Below are 20,396 nucleotides of genomic sequence, written 5' to 3'. Positions count from 1 at the left end.
AGTTAACCATTTTCGGATCATCCCCTCCCCCTTTGAAAGGAATTGTCCTCAATTCATGTAACTTAAAACCGCCAGGATAAAAAAACGAACACACCTTCGATGCCAAGCCTCATCTCGTGTCATTCCTCTTAATTTCAGCATCTTCTTGTGCCATAACTGCATGTGCCTACCATCCCTCCTTCCTTCATGCACAAGTCTTGAAAATTCTCTATCAGCCTGATTGTTATGAATCGTTTTGATAACATATTCAACTTAAAAGAACAACTTCTCAACACTTCTATCATGCTTCTCTATTTGAAAATCAACCATACTAAAATTCAACAAGTCCTTAATCTCAATAAAGTACCACACCTCCTCATGATCATATTCATCAAAAATAGGAGGTGATGTCGTATCAAACTTAACATTCTCCTCGTAGGTGCTTTGACTTGAGAATACTCCCGACATGTCTTCTTCTTTTTGCCCTTTTTTTCCAGTTTTTTTTCGGATGAACAGTACCACGTCTCGTGAACAGTATTTTTTTTTTTGTTTTTTGCAACCGTCACGCCTTGAATAACAAGTTACTAGAATGCTCCTGAGATGCAAAACCGATTAACCCTCGAACTACTTGTATGAGTTTAACCCTTGAACTCGAATCGCAATCAGAAATTCAACTAACAACTTGGCTTTGACACGCCTAGGACCGTCTAGATTTAGGGAAATCAAGAGCCGAATCTCTGATACCACTTATGATACGGAAATTGCGCGGAAGCGGTTTAATAGAATAAGGAACAATAATGAAATAAGGATATTTGCTTCAAAATCTGGTAAGATCTTGAAACAATGGGATATTTGCACGATCTAGACCTATAGATCGAACAATGGTGATTGAATCGCAAGACCTATTGCTATCAATCGGGTTAGAGTTTGAAACGCGTCAAACAATAACAGTTCGAAACGAAAACGCGTCGATCCTATGTTTATTAATCAATATATCTTGCTCAAAATAAGAATACAATGACTTCTATTTATACTAACTAAAACGACTCCTTTGGTAAAAATAAGGAAACACAATTCCTCTATAGTTCGACTTTCCTAATGGCTCTAATACCACTTATGATATGAAAGTTGCGCGGAAGCGGTTTAATAGAATAATGAACAATAATAAAAAAAAGGGATATTTGCTTCGAAATTTGCCAAGAAATTGAAACAATGGGATATTTGCTCGAATTAGACCTATAATTCGAACAATGGTGAACTATAATCAAGACCTATTGATTATAACTCGGGTTAAAGTTTGAAAACGCGTCAAACAATAACAATTTTGGAACGAACGCGTCGAACCGATGTTTACAACTGTAAACGAAAAACTCACTGTTTTTATTCAATAACTCAATTGATATGAAAATTGTAACACCCCCATACTCCAAGTGCCTTAGCAGAACCACTTAAGGTATGAGAACGTCACCATCTCGGTTACCCGAGGCAATGATAATCAAATGACAATGAGGAAACATAATTTAAATAACAATATAGTTTAAGGTGATTACATGATCAAAAGCAAAACTGTTAAACTAAAATACAAGGTTCTTAGACGGTCTACTGATAAAACTGTCAAAACTATACAACATCGTCTGACACAGCAGAAGATTTCTAACTGCCACGTGATGACTTATCCCAGCTATCCCATACGCGTCATATCATACCTGCTCAATAACTGCTCACCATTCCCGAATGGATCACCACAATTTTTAAAACATTTAAACGGGGTCAGTACTAATTACACAATCAAAGTCACACTGAAACAATCATACAAATAGCTCACACACAATCCCAGTCTCCGTCTCCAATCACCTCATAACTGACAACACACTAAAGTGTGTAGCCCTGCCAGAGTACCCATCGCAACAAGTACTCCACGCCGCCAGTGGGGGACCGCAGCCGTACCCATCAAATCCCCGCTCATCTTCATTGAGCGATAAACTCATGTTCATTAATGTGCACATCCCTTCTGTGGCGGGTTCCACAGAAGGCGAATCAAGGGCGTGAAGCCACTCCCGCAAGTGACTCCACTCAGCCAGGGACGCGCCCCGAAGATCACAGACAGATACAACAACAACAATGATAATATTCAACAACCGTCTGAAACAAACAACAATATGAAATCACAACAGGCTGAATCAATCAATCACCACTAACTACAGCACAATCACCACAAATCATGTAACTAATACTGAGTAGGGAAACCCTACCTGGAATGCAATCACAGAATCAGACGATCTAGCAACTGTCTCAAAACCTCTCTTCTACGAACCCTCCTCCTACACATACATTCATACAAATACTACCTTAATTATACAATCATAAAACCCCTCAAATCCCCAAATTAGGGTTTAACCAAAATCAATGAAACAACATAAAAACTATACAAGGATCTTACCCTCGACACGACGAACTCAACGGTGTAAAGAACGTGACGATCCGACAACCTTAGCCTTTGGAATTTGATAGTAACGCGACGACGGAGACAACGTAACTTCTTTTCTCTTTGAAGGGTTTTTAGAAAAAGTAAAAGTGATGAATAAAGTGACAGAAACCTTTAAATATGAATCACGCGTTATTAACAAATCCCGTCAAAAATAACCCGTAAAAGTAACTTACTCGATCGAGTAAGTAACTTACTCGATCGAGTGCCCCTTACTCGATCGAGTGCCACACATATTCGATCGAGTACCCATCAGACAGACTACTGTTTCGTATAAAACATACTTACTCGACAGAGTAAGCCCCACTCGACAGATACCCATAGACATAGAAAACCGTAGTATTACAGTCTTCCCTCCTTAAAAAGAACTTCGTCCCCGAAGTTCAACCCCTACTCAAAAACAAACATACTAAATCGATCAAGACACAACAACGCAACTAAGAACTCAAAACAAAACTCCAATCTACCAAACACGAACCCGTAACACCAACTCCACCAATTATTCCTACCTCCACAACATGGCTCACGATATCGTATCAACTCCATTATATCTCTCTCGACACCAACTCCATACACTACCAACTACCGTCCACAAACGTTGCTAGCTCCGTAATATATCATATTATCCACTAGAAAATTCAATATCAAGACACTCATAAACATCAAACGGAATGTTACAAAAATAACATACAACGACCTCTATTTATACTAGAAAATAAACGACCTAGTGCTGCCTTGCTTCACAAGTTAATATTTTCCTAAAACCTAACTTATACAATTACCTTATTCTATTATTCTGAAACTAGGAAATAAATAAACTAGTAATAATCTAATTAGGAAATAAACTAGTTCTATGGTTTTTAGGAAATCTTTATTAAACTCCTAATTAAAATATCAGCAATAAAAATTATAGTATTTCTCCTAAATCGAGCTAACCATTTTCGGATCAGCTCCTCAAAATTTGTGTAGCTGCTTTATCTGAACCAAAAAAGCTTCCGTGCAATTTCTGGCCATTTTTTATTTGGGATCCCGAAATCCCGAAAAGCGTGTATTATACACTTTAAGTTGAGCCGCTCGGGAGGTCGTAATGAGTCACGTTTCTTTTTCTTCCGGTTTTTCAACCAAATGTCTAGAGTCGCTTCAGGACTTGCTCTATTCTATTTCAGCCCAAAATAACTAGTATTAATGTATTTTTCACTATTATCTGATTTACACCTAAGGCTTGTTTATAGCATATCGGTACCATCAAATGTCTTTTGTTGCTCCTCAAAATATTTATAGCTGCTTTATCTGACCCGAGAAAGCTTCCGTGCCATTTCTGGTCATTTTTGTTTTGGGACCCTGGAATCCAAACAACCATGTATTATACATTTCAATTTGAGTCGTCCGGGAGGTCGTACCGGCTCACGTTTCTTTTTCTTCTGGTTTTTCAACAAAGTGTCCAGAGTCGCTTCAGGACTTGCCCTATTTGATTTCAGTACAAAATAAATAGTAAATGCATTTTTCACTATTATCCGATTTTCGCCTAAGGCTGATTTATCGCATACCGGCATCATCAAATGTTCTTTGATTTCTATGAACTAATTGTAATGTAAATAAAGGATGTAATCAATAATATTAAACGAGTTTAGGAATTAAGTTCACTGATACGCTATCGCACACCTATGCAAAGATAATATTTATACCCTAGCAAAACAAATGAATGTAGTACGTAGGGTTCGAACCACAGAGAGGCGGTAGTTATTTATTAGTTGTTATGGAGTGAATTTTACCTTAAGGTCGGTTATCGTTTGTTGGTTGGTTGGTTGGATTATGAAAGAAAACAATAATGATAAAGAAATAATCTAGGGAGGTCGGGTCACACATGCAAATTATGTAAATGCTCAAATTAAACACAAGAGTTGATAAATCGAATTGTTTAGGCTTAGAGACACCCACCTTACGATATTAGTGTCAACCATAGACCGAGTCCTAGAGAAACTCTCGTCCATGACTAGGTCGTCCTACTACACATGCTTAGTCTAATTCAATTCCGTGTCTCTCGACTTTTAGAACGAATGAACAAACTTAATCAATGAATAAGGCCTTTAAAAAAAGATTAAACGTGACGATGCAAACATGTGATAGAAATAATTAGACAATATTATATCAACCTAATTTAACATTTTACAAATACTTTTTATGCATGGCTCCCTTCATTCCCTAGACAAAAGAAACTGCTATAACATGGTGGAAATGTAAATTAAATTAATGATAAATGAAAACATAATGAAAATGTGAATAAAAAATTACTTTGTAACATGGAAATGATCTAGAAATGGAAGAACAATACTTGTAATGAAATAACTTGAAATGAAACTTTGGAATATAACTTGAATGAAAATTGCATTGAAATGTTTATAACATAAAGTAAATCTAAACTAAGCTAAACTAATAACTAAACTAATCTAACTACTAAACTTAGAGAGAATTATGAGAAATTGTGAGAACACACTCTATACCTCTCTCCTCTACTCTTCCTTCATTTCTTACCGCCGATTAACTCAAGGTCAAGTAAATAATAATATTATTATTAAATAATAAAAGACGGCGGTAAGAAATGAAGGAAGAGTAGAGGAGAGAGGTATAGAGTGTGTTCTTACCAGAGACTCAGAGAGTAATTCTTTAGGGTTTTGTTTTCTCTTACTACAACCAACAATGAGGCCACGTGAGTGATAAAAACTGAGAGATTTGGCTGAGCAGATAAGAACAAAATCCGATGAACATCACATTTCCCGGCGACCTCTTCAGATGAGGATAAAGAAGCCAGTACCCATCATGGCCATCAAATTATTGAATCCCAAATTTGAAGAGAAGTAATATTTCCATCAACCTTGATGTTTTTTTTGTTTTTTTTTTCACAAGGAAAAAAAGGGAGCAAAAGGGTATTTGATACTAGCGGTTAGCGGGTATCGAACCCTGATCACGAGTGTCATCTTCACTGGCTTCACCGGCTAAGCTAGCTGTCACTTTTTTTGTGTGTATTTGGAATTCGTATTGATTCTTCCCAAGTGACAGGAATACACTAACACGGCTGTTTTTACAGTTTCACCATCGGTAAAAGTTATGATCCTGATCGTGAGCGAGCTGAGAAGCGGAAGCTTGCTAAAGAATATAGAAAAGAAGCAAGGGGAGCAAAACGTGAGCTGAGAAAAGATAATCATTTCCTACTCGAGGTTAAAGAGAAAGAGAGACAGAGAGCAGAGCAGGAGAGAGCAGAGAAGTATGGCAAGGCAAAAGCTTTTCTTCAGGAGCAAGAACACGCTTTCAAGTCTGGGCAGCTCGGAAAGAACCGGAAGAGAAAACGGTAAGCTATTTCATCTACTCTTGCAAAGGTGCAGCAAAATTTTGAGTCTATTGACTAGTTATAAATTTCGTAATTTTATTATAATAGACTAGATAATGAATTTTGTAAGCGGGTAATTTAAGATTATCAGCTCTTACGAATGAAAGAAATCAAAGTTGAGATTTACGGAGTCTATTTATTAAATTGTCTGGAGTACCTGGAGGAGAATATCCCGCTGATAAAAGGGGATGCTTCTAATAAAAACTCGATCAATTATTTTTGTTACAAAGACGGTCAGATCCAGTGTCGTCCTAAATATAAGCCTATTATCTTCTGATAATGTTTTACGTGCTTAAATATAGGACCAAAGTTTATAATTAGCAGCTCTTATGCAGAACAAATCACAAGCGTGCAAACAAATAGGATCACGAAACTGTAAACTAGTGAACGAAAATAACAAAACCTGCTATCATTCAGATCCTAAAAGTAAGCAAACATTCGAGTTATGGTGCAGTAAAATATTTCTTCCATATTTTGTCAACGAAACACCAAATTTGCAAATGACGGTATGTCGAAAGGTAAAGCTCAATACTGAGCTGTTTGTTATGCCAAGCTGTGAAATCGTTCCGTCAAAAAGGAAGTACCACCTAAGTCCTGTCGATTTAGCGTTACTATCATTGGATTACATACAATATGGTCTCCTCTTCCGAAAACCTCCTGATTTCTCAATTTCATCTTACTTGAAGAAGCTTCAACATTCCCTATCTCTAACCCTTTCACACTTTTATCCGCTCTCGGGACGACTTGCCACAGAGAGGTATGCAGATAAGCATTCTTGTTGCATATATGTCGATTGTGATAAGGGTACTCATGGAGCTCGGCTCATCCATGCTTCAGCATTAGATCTTACTTGCTCGGATATCCTCTTGACTAACCTTGATGTTCCTTCTATTGTTCGGTCCCTCTTTGAGCTTGGTGAGAGGGCTATCAATCATGACGGTCACACTAGATCGCTGTTATCGATTCAGGTGACTGAAATATCAGACGGTGTCTTTTTAGGGTTTTCCATCAACCACAGTGTAGCCGATGGGACCTCGTTTTACCATTTCATGAATTCATTGTCAGAATTAATTATGGGATCATCAGATATTTCAAATGTACCCGTTTTTAACTTTAGACCACCCAATTGTTGCACATATGGACCGGCCGTTATGCTCCCATATCTCGAACCACGCGAGTTCATAGTCCAACCCGATGAAGTCGATCTAAGGGAAAGAGTATTCCATTATTCATCAACATCAATTAAAAAGCTCAAGGAAAAGGCAAAAGCCATGGTTGAGTCATGTACTAATACTAATTTCGTCCCTGAAAACCTTTCTTCATTTCAGGCTCTAACAGCACTAATATGGATATCCATAAGTCGAGCTCGAAACCTTTCATCAACAGAAAAGCCGAATTGTAGATTGATCGCTAACCTTAGGCCACGGTTTAAGCCGCCTTTGTCAGAAGCCTATTTCGGTGTCTTTGTTTCAGCAGTTAACAATATCACCGAGGTGGGCCAACTACTCTTGAATAATCTCGGTTGGGCTGCCGCACTTCTTAACCAGGCGGTAGTGGCCCAAGACGACAACGCAGCATGTGCCTTATTCTCACAGGCCTATGCTAAAGGCCCAACAATGGTTCCCCCTCGATTGATTTCAGAGGGCCGGCCTAACCCCGTGGTGATGATGGGCTCAACGAGATTCGACTTGTATGGGCTTGAATTCGGGTTAGGTAGAGCCGTGGGCGTTAGATGTGGGTACGGAAACAAAGCCGATGGGCTGGTCAGAGCTTTCACTGGACCGGAAGGCGAGGGTAGTGTAGAGCTACAAATATGTCTAGCCCCTCACACAATGAATGCACTTTTATCTGATCAAGAATTCATGAGTTTCGTCTCCATGACTTGATTTTGTATGATTTTCTTCGCTTTCACTTATATGCAAATTCTTGTATATGACCGTTTTAAATAGTTTTATGTTGGACCACCCGAAACAATCTCATCTTTTACATAATTTTGTAATTGTGTCGATGAATAATTGGCATGGTACGATAATATGTTATTGTTCTCCATTATTCATTACGAAGTTCATAAATTAAAACATTTAGGTTGATCATACAATCTCCATAAGCCTTAAATTTTTCGACTTAATTAAGAACGTACATAAGCTATACTTCTCTCGTCGAGCAAATGACAAACAGGAACAGTTCCAGGTTTCACCTTAAGAAGTTGAAAGGAAACATGCTTAGGATTCCAAGAAGATGTATCCTTATGACACACACTGACTGCATCCATTTTCTTCCCCTCTAAATCAATCATCGAAACCTTGTATAAAACCGTCTCCTTAAGGTTATGGCAGTAAAAAACGGCGTATGGATACCCCGTCTTATGGCAAACCATACTAACATCACTTTCAACTTTCCTAGCATTCACAATTTGATGCACATTTTGTATCTTTCGGTCTACATAGCCTTGTAATGTCGACACTTTGTTTCCGACATGGGATGTAACATGATCTACCATGTCTTCAAGTGTAACTGCACAAAGCTTGTTTTCTTGAGACATTGCTTTTGTCTCACAAGTCTTGATTGTATCCTCCATTATTTCCGCACCTGTCGAATTTGGTTTCACCGCGAAGATGCCTAAAATTTTTGGTAACTTTTTTGATGAGAAGGGTATTGATTTTGCTACTTGAATTGGCAAAAACTTGGCATTGTCTTCGGTTTTCATGAAATTTAACTTCAATGTTTTTCCAGGGTGGATTAGATCGGTTTCGAGGAAATAGATTGGATATTTTGTGGGATTTGCCATGTTGGTTACTTGATTTTCATGAATAGTTTGAAGCGAAGCCTCCTTGTAAAACTGAATTGATCCGACTTTACGGATACTTGACTCCAGCTCTTCAGATAGCGTAAAACCCTTTTGGATTATATGGTTTAGGACATTGTTGGCATTCCCATTTGATCCTGAAAAATATGTACGCAAAATACGGTCAAAGTGTTGTCTCGAAAACCCGGATAAATGGGTAGAATAGATTAAATAATAAGCATACCTACGAGTGCATCCTTGACGATTTTTGGCATGGCAGTCTCGTTGCCAAACTTCAGTTTCCAATACGCTTCAGCAGGAGACTCGGCTACATTTGGTGTTGGCATCATTGCGAGCTGTAAAATAAACAAATGTTTAGATACGAAATTTCAAGAAAACAACACAAAACGTTATATGGCGCTTCTTACTTTTTTAAAATTCTTAATTTTCGAAAAAAGGACGCTTTTTAATGGAAGCGTAATAGAGGCAGAGCAAAAAAAGCTCACAGAAATAAGTATAAGAGCAAGAAGCAGAGGAGATGCCATTGTAGTAAAGTTTCGGGTACTAAAACGAGATTTAAGACGAAAAATAATAATGTAAAGAGGGAGTTGTAGGGAATTTTAGGTGGAGTTGGAATTTATAGTGAAAGATGGACGATTGAAAATGGAAATATAACTTGAATTGGTAAGTAAAAATGGTGGTTTATGATGTGTATTTCCAACATAGACTTTGTGTGAGTTGTCCCATGCAAGCTGATTGTAAACGTAGAAAGCATTGCTTCGTCATAAGTCATATGTGGAGACTAGAGTCGTCGATGTCGATGTATAATCGAATATTACGTCCTCGTTTCAGTTGGAACGTCTATTCAGGAAACTCAACCCGACCTGTATGGAGTAATTGATAATGTTTCAAGTTATATAAAATTGATAGTCAATAACAATTCTATTTGTCACAAATCGACCTAAACCAGAATCTGGCTAAGTTGACTCGTGATCCTATACTAGCTCAACTTTATGGATGACAAGAGAACGAATTGGCTTGATAATGCTCAAAATATGAACTAATCATTAAATAAAATATACTCTCTCGGTCCCAATTAATTTACATATGCTTAGTTTTTGCACAAAGACATAGAAATGAGACATAATCGCTTTTAAAAAATTCAAAAACCAAAAGACGCCTAACACGTGGAAGAAAAACAATATTTACCTACTTAAAATGGAAAAACAAAAAAATGACTAAGACAATCAAATAATAAAACCTAAAGATATAATTCGGAAAGTGGGTGTATATTGATAACTTGATCCGATAATATCTAGTAGAAAAGAACTCGATCTGACCTGTCACCACTCACCACATATGACTCGACATGAACTCGCCTTGACGTATAGTATTTACTATATTTACTCGACATTTCAAATTTATTACATGTTTTCACCATTAGGCCACCCAATTGTCTGTGAAGTATTCTCAAAGGCCTTTACCTAGGGCCCAACAATGACTCGCCCCGATTGCTTCCGATGAGCCCAATAATAACCCTTTTGTGTAAACCTAGCAAAATAAGCCCGAATCCAAAAATCGATCGAGAATTTGAATTGATAACTGATTGAACACCCGATATGAGTAATCTGATAGTGCCTGAAACCCGATTCGAACCACATCGACCCAAAAATTAAATCAAATAATATATAACCGAATGGTACTCATTTTAGGCATCAAATTTAGTAATTTGAATTGATTTGTTTTTTTTTTTTAATATTATAACCTTGTCTATTGTGTAAGCATATTATATTGCTCTTAATCTTGCAGGGTAAGATGCAGGGTGATTGTGAAGCTATTATTAGCTACTACTTAATTTTGGGGGCATGTAGTTTTGCCTAATGTTTATCTTTAGCATAATGCTAACATCAACTTAATAATGCTGAAATATCAACTTAATAATGCTAAAATAATGTATATAATGACATGCAGATTTATACATTTTATGCAGATTTGAGATTTGAGATTTGAGAAAGTTGATTGAGAATAATACGCTCACAAATTATTATCTTTGTGAAATTTGAGTGAAGCATATTTAAGCTAATGGACTAAGAAAGAAAGAAGTCCTAGAATTGTCTAGGGGAATGGGGCAAAAGCCTATTAGTTGAGGAATTTGTGGTGGATACCGGAACTTGTTATGCAAGGGTGGTCTAACGAAGCCATAGATAACTCATACTTGTGTACACATCCCATTCCTATGACATGTACACTATTTCGGAAGGTTGAGCATATAGCTCTTAATGGTCTTATAGCCCAAAATTGGGTGGTCCTTGTGAGACGGACTTGATGAGATCACCGTAATGAAGGAGGTTGAGATATTTCTCTTAATGAATCTATATCCCTTTATTTGGGTGGTCCTATTGAGAAGGACTTGATGGATTCACCGCTATGTTGAAAGGTTGAGCCTTAGAACTTTTAATGAATCTATATCCCTTTATTTGGGTGGTCTTATTGAGAAGGACTTGATGGATTCACCGCTATGTTGAGAGGTTGAGCCTTAGAGCTCTTAATGATTCTATAGCTCATGCGTGAGTGGTTTATATGGAGATAGACTTGTTGGAATCACCTACCTGAGTGTGAAGGATTGACCTCCTTCTATGAGAGATTAGGCTATCTCTCTAGAGCACTCGTGAGAATCCCAAGGTTCATTTGGCCATAAATTTATTGAATTGTATCGCAGAACTCGTTTGGAACTTAAGGTGAGATTTGTGTTTGGAATTTACCCCGGAGTCTAGGAGTTCAAGATTCGTTCACTCTCTAGGCTGACAAGTCTAGATACACAACATGGTGTGCCATTGTTGGCTGTGATTGGAGAATCCATGCTAGTGTGCTAATTGATGGAACCACTTGGGCTATAAAATCAATCAGGAACCCAGACCATGGCTGTGTTGTTGTGACAGACAATAACCCATTAGCAAATTGTGAGTGGGTGGCCAAAAAACTCCTTGAAGACATTAGAGCAGATCCAGCAATAACAGGAGAGGGCATTCAAAAAAACTTATGGAAATGTATGAGCTTAATATGAAGACTTCTACAATGTACAGAATGAGGGAAAAAGCTTTAAGTTTAATTAATGGAGGGCATGATGAATCCTATGCCTTACTGCCAGCTTATGTTGAGATGATAAAGGAGACTAACCCTGATTCTTATGCAATATGTGCTTGGACTGTCATGAACACCCCTGAAAAACCTTTACAGTTTAAAAGCTTGTTTGTGTCATTTAATGCTCAGTTTAGGGGACTAATTGAAGGGTGTAGGAGTTTGATAGGAGTGGATGGAACACACTTAATGGGTAACCATGGTGGTGTACTACTTTCAGCCATTACAATGGATGGAAATAATGAAATATTTCCAGTGGCTGTTGGTGTTGTTGAAGCTGAGAACAAGGAAACTTGGTCTAATTTTTTTGACATCTTAAGCAAATGCTTTCTGAAAGTGGGAGAGAAGACTGGACCATCATATCAGATAGGCAGAAGGTAAGTTGTACACTTTGTGGTTTTTACATGTTACATCTATGCAATAATTTTTTTTGGCATCTTAAGGAAATGATTTGTGTATTGTATTATCACTGTAGGGAATTGAGCCAACATTGGACCAAGTATGACCTTTATGTTACAGAAGGTTTTGTGCAAGACATTTGTGCAAAAATTTCAAAAAAGACTACCCTGGGGTTCTTATGCATAAACTGTTATGGAAAATTGTTAATGCTTACTCCCATTTTGTTTTCAAAAAAGCATTTGATTCCTTGGTTCAGCATGGAGGTCATGGTTGTGGCAGATGGTTCATGGATTTAGGGAATCATGAACATTGGGCGAGGTATATGTTTGATCCAAGAGTGTCTAATGATGAAAACATCTCAAACTTTGTGGAAAGTTTCAACAACACCTTGGGAGTGCATAGGAACAACCCAGTGCTCAGTCTTCTTGAAGGTAACAAACACACCAATAAAGCATTTGATTCTTTCTATGTTGTTATTCTGTGAACTAGCTCTAATTGTCCACCCATTACAGGTATTAGAAGAATTTCTATGGTAAGACATGCAACCAGACAACATGTTGCTGAATCATGGCCTGATGATGGGATATGTCCTAACATCAGGGATAGACTGAGAGTGCTTAAGAAAGAATCCAAGTTTTGTGAAGCCTTTTCATCCTCTGCCAAAGCATGCTATGAGGTTCGTGATGGGAGGACGTACTTACCTGTCTCCCTCACCAATAGAACCTGCAAATGTGGTTAGTGGCAGTTCACTGGAATCCCCTGCAAGCATGCAATCCGTGCCATTATAACTGCCAACAGGTACCTCAGGCATATGTGAGTCAGTGACTGGTTCTCAGTGGCTAAGTATAAGGCTGCATATGGTTTATCCATTCTACCTATACCAGATTCGAGCAATGGCCAATAATGGATTGCCCAAGATTGGAACCTCCAACACTGAAGAGGTCCATAGGCAGACCATCCAGAAACAGGAGGAGAGAAGCAGGTGAAAAAAGAAAGGGGGAGAGGTCAATCACAGTCAAGTGTAAGAAATGTGGTTGTTTTGGCCATAACTTCAAGACGTGCAAAGGAGGGTTAACAGCCAAAGAGAAGCAGCAGCAGCAGTTGACAATACAAACAAGGAGCAGCCAAGTCACTGTCACTGAGAGAAGGGAAGGAAGCCAAAGCCAAGTCACTGAGAGAGGGGAAGGAAGCCAAAACAAAGGGAAAAAGAGGAAGGCAGGTAACTAGTTTCTGACGAAAGCACCATCTTTTTGGCGGATTGAATGGAGCTTCAATGCAAGAAATTCTCAATCCATGAACTATCTTTTTTTTTTCATGTTTAGTTGTTGAACAATTAAGGGTCAAACATTGCATCTATTTTGTGCCAAATGTGCTGCTATGTGTATGCAAACTTGCAGCATCTTTTGTAAACATTGTCTTATTTTGGTTAAATGATGCAAACCTTCCATTGAATATAATGGTACAAGTTTTTAATGGAACAACAACTTCTTCAAACTTTCATTAAATTTCAAGGTTTAACATTTTAAGCACCACAACTACTACAACAAAGATGAAAAATAGAGCATTAAGCATAAACATAAACTTCATGAAGGTAGCAACTTACTCAAACTTCATCTTCAACCCATTAAGCTCAAATTTAAGTCCTTCTTCATTCTTCATCTTCAATCCCATGAACTCTTCATCTTCATAAGCATTAATCCTTCCTAAAGCTTTTTTCTTTATAACATGTTTATCACCTAACCACATAAAAAATTTGTCGCAATCAAGACATTTGAAATACGCTTTTCGGGGATTCGATGTTGAACCTGATATCTTTAAAACCGCATTCCTTCCACAGAAATTGCATCTTTGGTTTCAAAATTCAAGGTCTTCAATTGAGTCATTCCTTCTCCATTTGCTAGATGAAGAAGACATTAGAATGTTGAGATGAAAAATTATAGAAAATTAAGAGAAAAGTAAAGGAGAGTGAAGAATATTGGAGTATTAATGAAAAAAGATTGAGGGATGAGTGGTTATAAAAGGGAAATAATGGAGGGGAAATATAGAGGGGAAAATTAGAAAAAGGGGGGGGGGGGGGAAGCTTATGGAGGAAATATAAGAAAGAAAAAGGGGAAAGAAAAGCCATGTCGGCTACTTAACGGTGCCTTGTTGGCAGTTAACGCCTAACATTGACGGAATATGGTAGTTTAGTTACAACTGAGAATTACTTATTGAACTCAGGGGTACAATTAGTATTATGTGATACGCGAGGGTACAGCTTAGAAAAGTAAAAAGTTAAGGGGCATCAGAGAGATGTCGTATGACTATTTATTCATGAATTGATCCTTTCTTTAAAAAATAAAATTAAGTGATCAATCATTATCAGAAATTAGACGCAACATTAAAACAATCGGAGCTAGACAGTAACATAATCCAATACAACAACGCTAACGGGCGCGGCCCAGTGACTAGTAATTTTAAAAGCATAACTAGTTTCCCTTATTATAGGGTACAACACCAGACAGGCAACTTTTAATAATATATTAAGCAACAATCGTCGAACTAATTATGACATAAAACCGATTCATATATAAGAGTGTTGAGGAAGATCTTTCTTTTGGTTGATGGAGCTTCCACCTGCATCAACTTACTTGCTGTTATTCCGCTGGATCATCACCTGAGCAATTATCTGCGCCTAAACACCTTTTTTATCGTCCCCAGAAAAGGAGCCGTCCTCTTGAGGAGATGGTGTAGCGGCCTCATATTTTCTGGCATTGGAGATGCAGCTGCTAAAACAGGATAAGTAAGACGACAAGTGATGCTAAACTTGTCACCTAAACCCCTCCTCCATACTGCTTCTTTTAACCAGCTCGGCAACATTTCCTTGAAAAAACACATTCACTTTTAGAAGCATAAGAAGGGCATCAGAGAGAGGTACAAAACAAATCAAAGACACAAGAAGTGACAAAAAACATAAAATAGAATAACTACTAAACGAATATTATTAACATAGTCCTCGAAATTAGCAACTTCAAGTAAGAGACCTGACAATAAGCCACACACGAAGAACATACAACATACGTATAGCCTCGGGTGCATTCAAATTATTAGTTCTGGGATTGTACATCAACTTTTAATTAATGTGGTTGGTTACTTATTGTTAAAGAAGACAGACAAACAAAGAAAGAAAAACATTTGGCATGCTTATTATTGTTGAGGAAAATAAGCACTGATATCATTTGATACTACACATCCACCCACCATAGTACTAAATCAAGGCCCCAAAAGAGAAAGGTGGTTAACTCAGAATGCAGACTGTTAAGAGTACGTGCTAGAGGGCAAGGAGACCGACCTCTCTTGAGGGGGCTGTAAAGCACTCAGGATAGGTCCTAGTTCTTCTACAACATCTTAGCTCTGGTTGTGGAACAAGACTCGGAATGCCACTTAGCGCAATAATTCCTGATCACTCGATGAAACTCTGGTTGATGAGTCTTGTAGACCCTGAGCCTCCTAACAAACTCCATGAGGATGAGGATGAGGATTTGTTCTTGAAATGACATCCTCAAACTTATGAATTAGATGTGCAAGAAATTGTTTTGGAACATTCAGGAGAATCATAATAGAATGTTGTACGTACAAGTGTTGGAAAGGTATTTGTGTTCCTTGGTTGAAAGGAGGATATGATGTTAAAGAACCGCTCTCTAGGAATAGAGAGAGTCATGTTGTCTAAATGGCTATGGCAGATTGATCAAAGGAAGGGAGGGGTTTGGTTAGATAGGATTAATCAGCAGTATAATCTTTCCAACAACTAAGGATAGTCACTCTGAAAGCTTATTCCTGGCACAGTTGCTTGCATCCAAAGAGCATGTGGTCTGCAGAGCAACAATTGACCAGGACGGAGGGAGTAGTTGGAAAGTGCAACAAATTAGGTCTTACTACATGGTAATTTTAAAGAAATTATAAGAGCTTATTAAGAGGGGTAGTAATTTGCAAATGGTAAATTATAGAAATGCAAACTATGTTGCCCACAAGTTAGTATTAGTATTAGTATTCCTTACTGAGGTTCGAATTGTGTTTTCACAATCATCAATGGCCCTTTTCGAAAAATAAGACACAACTTCACTTCTGCAAAAACCGCAAGTAAGTAACAAACTTTTAATCTTTATATTATATCCAACAAAAGAAAAAGGAGCAATCTTTAGAGTATCAAACCTGGGAAAAGGATGGTTATAGTCAACATTCTTCGGATCAAACCCAGCATCCTCAAGAAGGGACTCAACCAGTAGCGCTGAACAATCACCCATCTACAACACAGAAATTAACAGCTCCTAAGTGGGTCGGGTGAGAAACATCACAACTCACAAGCATGCTTCAAAATCTGGGCGTCGGTCATAGTCGCGGTAGCGGTATAAATAAATATAATTGGTCCTTAAATGGTCGTCACGGACCTAGGTTACATGGTTCGAAGTTCTAACTAGGTTCTAGGTGCATATAATCAATCTATAATTTAAAGTGATAAAACTATACATTTTAATGCAAATTAATACTCCCTCCAAGTTTTATCAATCTTCTTCTTTGCTTTTTGCACAAAAAATAAGGACGTGAATGAAAAAAGATTAAATAATAAAAAATGAATAATAAATAAAGAATATAGAATGAATAAAGTAGTGAAAGTTATTGACTTTTTAGGATAGAGGTTGAATAAACAACAACATCAGAGCCTTAATCCCAAGTCCCAAAATGATTAATGATTTGGGGTCGGCTGACATGAACGATCCTTTAGACTAAGGATGGCAATGGAATCCTTGGGATCCAGATCCGACACGCCGGATATGGATCGCAATATTTAAGATCCAGTGGATAAGGTTATGGATCATATGGTAGAGATACAGATCCTACCCTTAGATCCATTGTTATTTCATTTTTTTAAAAAATAAGTTAAGTTAAACAAATAGTAAAATTATATGCTTTGTTTTTTAAATGTGTTCTCGTAAATCAAAACGATTTTTTCTGATTTAACATTTTTCGATTAAAAAAAATACTTTTTTAGTATTGTAATTTCATAAGACATTATTTTTATGTTTTAAAAATTTTAGCTTTATTATTTGTATCTAATAGAGAAAAATATTATGTTACCTCGTATTAAAATCCAAAAATTAATATTTTCATATTTTAAGAGGGAGTTTTCTTTTACTATCAAAAATGATATGGATAGATCCAGAATTTTAGATCCTGTGATCTGGATCGTATAGGATCCTATCCATTGCCATCCCTACCAGATCCATATCCTTATGTGCTATGGTGGATCAAGATCCGATCCATATCCACAGGGTCTGCAATTCTCAGATTCAGAGATCCATATCAAATCCTTGATCTGGATCTATCCCGTATCCATTTTATGATAAAAAATCATTTTTTAAATATTAAAATATTATTTTTTGGGTTATACTACAACTCAACATACTAATTTTATTTATTTTAGAGTACAAATGCTAAAATAAAGTTGTAAAGATATCGAAATAAAGTTTCATAAAATATAAAATATAGTAGCGATAACAAAAATAAATTTGGAATTGAAAAATGTTAATGAGAAAGAAATCATAGCTTATTATATGAAAAAACTTTAAGAAATGAATATATAATGTTACTATTTGTTTAACTCATTTTTTAAATTTCATTTTAAAATTGAATAAAAATGGATCTAGGGTAGAATCTAGATCTCAACCTTTATCCGAATCCGTTTTTATGCATATGGATCCGACCCAGATCCATATCCATATCCATATCCATATCCATATCCATATCCACTAGATCCAAGATCCGAGGATCTCTACAGGATTCGGGATCCATTGCCATCCATAATCCCTGTTTAGAACCGTCCATGGACCATGAGTGAACACACACCTCAAAATGCGAAAATATAGAAAAAAAAAGAGGTTGAAAAAAAAATGAATAAAATATAACCAAAAAATGAAAGGAGAAAATAGGAAAATAGACTCAAAAGGGAAATAGGGTAGACTCATAAAACTTCGAGAGAGTATTAATTTTTATAAAAATTGAATACTTTGTTACATTTAAACTACTGAAAATAAAATTGACATAAATAGTCGGCTTTTTTAGTCTCTTTTTCTGGTGTCTTTGGGAAGTTAAAAGGTAAAGTATCATAATTGTTGGAATTTGAAGTGTTACGAAACAAATTCTCATTTGTGACAGCGCTATTCCGCGAGAAGCTTGTGACCTCTCACAAGATCAAGGAACAAGTGGGAAAGGGGTGTGAGAAGTCACGTGACCGTCACAAGCAAGCGAGACAGTCTGGTGTTATAAATGTACAAAACTACCTTTTATTTAAAAGTAAACTAATAGTAACGTACATTTTTTAAAGCGGAAACATATCCTACCTACCCACCCATCTGCTTAGTCCAGCCACTCAAGCCACTCAAATCTCGGTTGAGAGATAACTGGTATCGGTAAAGTGAAATTCCAATACAACTCGGCCGAGATTTTGAGCCATGGTCACAATATGGTTACGACTACGAGATTGAAACACATTTGGGCTAATGACAATGAAAAAAAGGGGGGATACATACATGAATTGGTACGAACTCATGCCGTAGAAGTGTTGCAAGCTTGTCACCAATCTTGTCAATTATACGGAGTAATACAAGGGTCTCCTCCATCTCGAACAACTTATTATTGTTTATTTTAAGGCACTTGGCATTTAAGACAAAATCATACATCTCAGAGATGCTTTCGAATTCTCGGAATTCTTTGTTAACGGCAGATGTTGATGGAGACAATATCTGAGACTTGGCTACCAGTAGCAATGCACCAACCTCAATCATTTTTCCTTCCTTTATGTAGTTATAGAACTCACGCTTGACTTCCCTTGTGTTTAGGGCAAGTAATCTGATAGTTTCCAACGACCGTCGAATCTACCACAAGACCATCAAATACTATCAAGCACCTCAAATATTAGTCACATGGGTAGATAAGACAAAAAGTCAAACTGCCTAGGGAGCCGCAATGATTTGTCTTTATCTACTCATGTGAGTTTTATTTGATCATGGATACTCTGCGTCAAGAATGAGAATTTGTGACAAAATACATACCTCTAGTTGACAAAGTTTAACAACAAGCACTGTGGCGGAAAGTTTTTCCTTAGGAAGGAATAACAATACAAGTGTGCTGCGAAAAGTAATCATATCATAGAACTAAAATGTTAATGTAGGTCTAAAATAATATTGGTTGATGGAGAAGAAATATTAGTACCGTAGGCGGTTCAAAATGGCATGGAGTGGGAGGAGTTTGTTTTCTAACCTCCCATCGAGGTCACCTCTAACGTCAGCTGAAAATCCTCTTTGAAGCAGTAAAGCGGTAATCTTAGTGGCATTATCTGCGGCTGCTTGAAGCAGAGGACCATTGTTGAATAGCGAAAACCAAGACATTGCAAGAGGTATTTGGGTTAATTTAGTTTGGCCGTCAAGAACAGCAGCAACACATTTGCCAGAATCCCACATAAACATTAAAGCATGTATCCAATATAAGTTTTCATCGAGTAAATGAGATGGTGAGTTATTAATCAATTCAACAAAATCCCGTCTTCTTTCGTATAATAGGGCCAATTCGATTTGTTCTTTATAAGATGGGTTTTTTGCAGATTCGATCGACGCAGCGTTAATATGCCGAAATGATTCATCAACGAATATTGGCTGTCCACAAAGATTAACAACAATCAATCAATAATAAAGAATCCCACCAAATAATAATAATAATAATAATAATAATAATAATAATAATAATAATAAGGCCAACCATTGAATCTAAACTAAATAAATAGATAGATCACATACCGGCGACACCATATTAATCAGCAGCGGCAGTCAAACCTCTCACTACTCAAATTTTAGGTTTGCAATGCTATGAACAAGATTGATTCACCGAAGATGTCTGATTAAGACGGAGGTATTGTGGACAATATGTCCCAGGTTCGAATCTCCCTCCCCTATATTTTTTTTTTTTGGTATTGACCAGGAGTATCCCCTACCGACAGCTGGGGCAATCTCCTTTCGGGGTACTGAAGGCAATTTAATGGGTTGACCCCTCCCAAGTTTGGCTTTTTCATTCGCAAGAGCCAGGAATCGAACCCGTGACCACTTGTTTAAGAGATGAGAGCCCTTACCACTCACACCAACCAACTTTGGTTCCCTCCCCTATATTGTAATGCGGTTTAAGGCCCTGTTTGGCAA

At 37.2% G+C, this 20,396-nt stretch overlaps 5 protein-coding genes across 6 annotated transcripts in view; 3 read left to right on the top strand and 2 right to left on the bottom strand.

Moving 5' to 3' along the window:
• The window catches only part of LOC141644075 (uncharacterized), a 121,701-nt gene extending 115,856 nt beyond the window's left edge, over positions 1–5,845 (top strand). Inside the window, exon 14 of the mRNA XM_074453514.1 lies at positions 5,550–5,845. Coding sequence (XP_074309615.1) covers positions 5,550–5,814 — 265 coding nt within the window. The 3' untranslated portion in view covers positions 5,815–5,845. The remainder of the gene's footprint in view (positions 1–5,549) is intronic.
• Positions 5,846–6,349: 504 nt separating this feature from the next.
• On the top strand, positions 6,350–7,735 carry LOC141641851 (uncharacterized). The gene has a single exon (XM_074450498.1). The coding sequence runs from the start codon at positions 6,350–6,352 to the stop codon at positions 7,733–7,735; it is 1,386 nt and encodes a 461-aa protein (XP_074306599.1).
• A 138-nt stretch (positions 7,736–7,873) lies between these two features.
• LOC141644074 (BURP domain-containing protein 3-like) lies at positions 7,874–9,202 on the bottom strand. Its single transcript, XM_074453512.1, has 3 exons — positions 9,141–9,202; positions 8,879–8,990; positions 7,874–8,792 (listed from the first exon to the last, which is right to left on the bottom strand). Exons 1-3 carry the CDS (start codon positions 9,177–9,179, stop codon positions 7,978–7,980), a joined length of 966 nt encoding a protein of 321 aa, XP_074309613.1. The 5' UTR covers positions 9,180–9,202; the 3' UTR covers positions 7,874–7,977.
• A 2,477-nt stretch (positions 9,203–11,679) lies between these two features.
• Positions 11,680–13,075, top strand: LOC141641850 (uncharacterized). Its single transcript, XM_074450497.1, has 5 exons — positions 11,680–12,149; positions 12,248–12,343; positions 12,451–12,602; positions 12,684–12,905; positions 13,008–13,075. The coding sequence occupies exons 1-5, from the start codon at positions 11,680–11,682 to the stop codon at positions 13,073–13,075; spliced, it is 1,008 nt and encodes a 335-aa protein (XP_074306598.1).
• A 1,402-nt stretch (positions 13,076–14,477) lies between these two features.
• LOC141644073 (uncharacterized) lies at positions 14,478–20,156 on the bottom strand. 2 transcript variants are annotated; one of them, XM_074453510.1, is made up of 7 exons: positions 20,001–20,156; positions 19,420–19,859; positions 19,260–19,335; positions 18,738–19,082; positions 16,363–16,454; positions 16,209–16,275; positions 14,478–15,033 (listed from the first exon to the last, which is right to left on the bottom strand). In XM_074453510.1, exons 1-7 carry the CDS (start codon positions 20,010–20,012, stop codon positions 14,836–14,838), a joined length of 1,230 nt encoding a protein of 409 aa, XP_074309611.1. In that variant the 5' UTR covers positions 20,013–20,156; the 3' UTR covers positions 14,478–14,835. The 2 variants fall into 2 exon arrangements, with proteins under 2 accessions (XP_074309611.1, XP_074309612.1); XM_074453511.1 differs by lacking the exon at positions 16,209–16,275 and having other exon boundaries at positions 14,590–15,033; positions 20,001–20,154.
• Between the last annotated feature and the right edge of the window lie 240 nt (positions 20,157–20,396).

This window comes from Silene latifolia, chromosome 2 (genome assembly GCF_048544455.1).
Source record: "Silene latifolia isolate original U9 population chromosome 2, ASM4854445v1, whole genome shotgun sequence".
NCBI lineage: Eukaryota > Viridiplantae > Streptophyta > Magnoliopsida > Caryophyllales > Caryophyllaceae > Silene > Silene latifolia.
The sequence above is the reverse complement of the archived record's forward strand: the minus strand, read 5'-3'. Positions and strand labels throughout refer to the sequence as shown.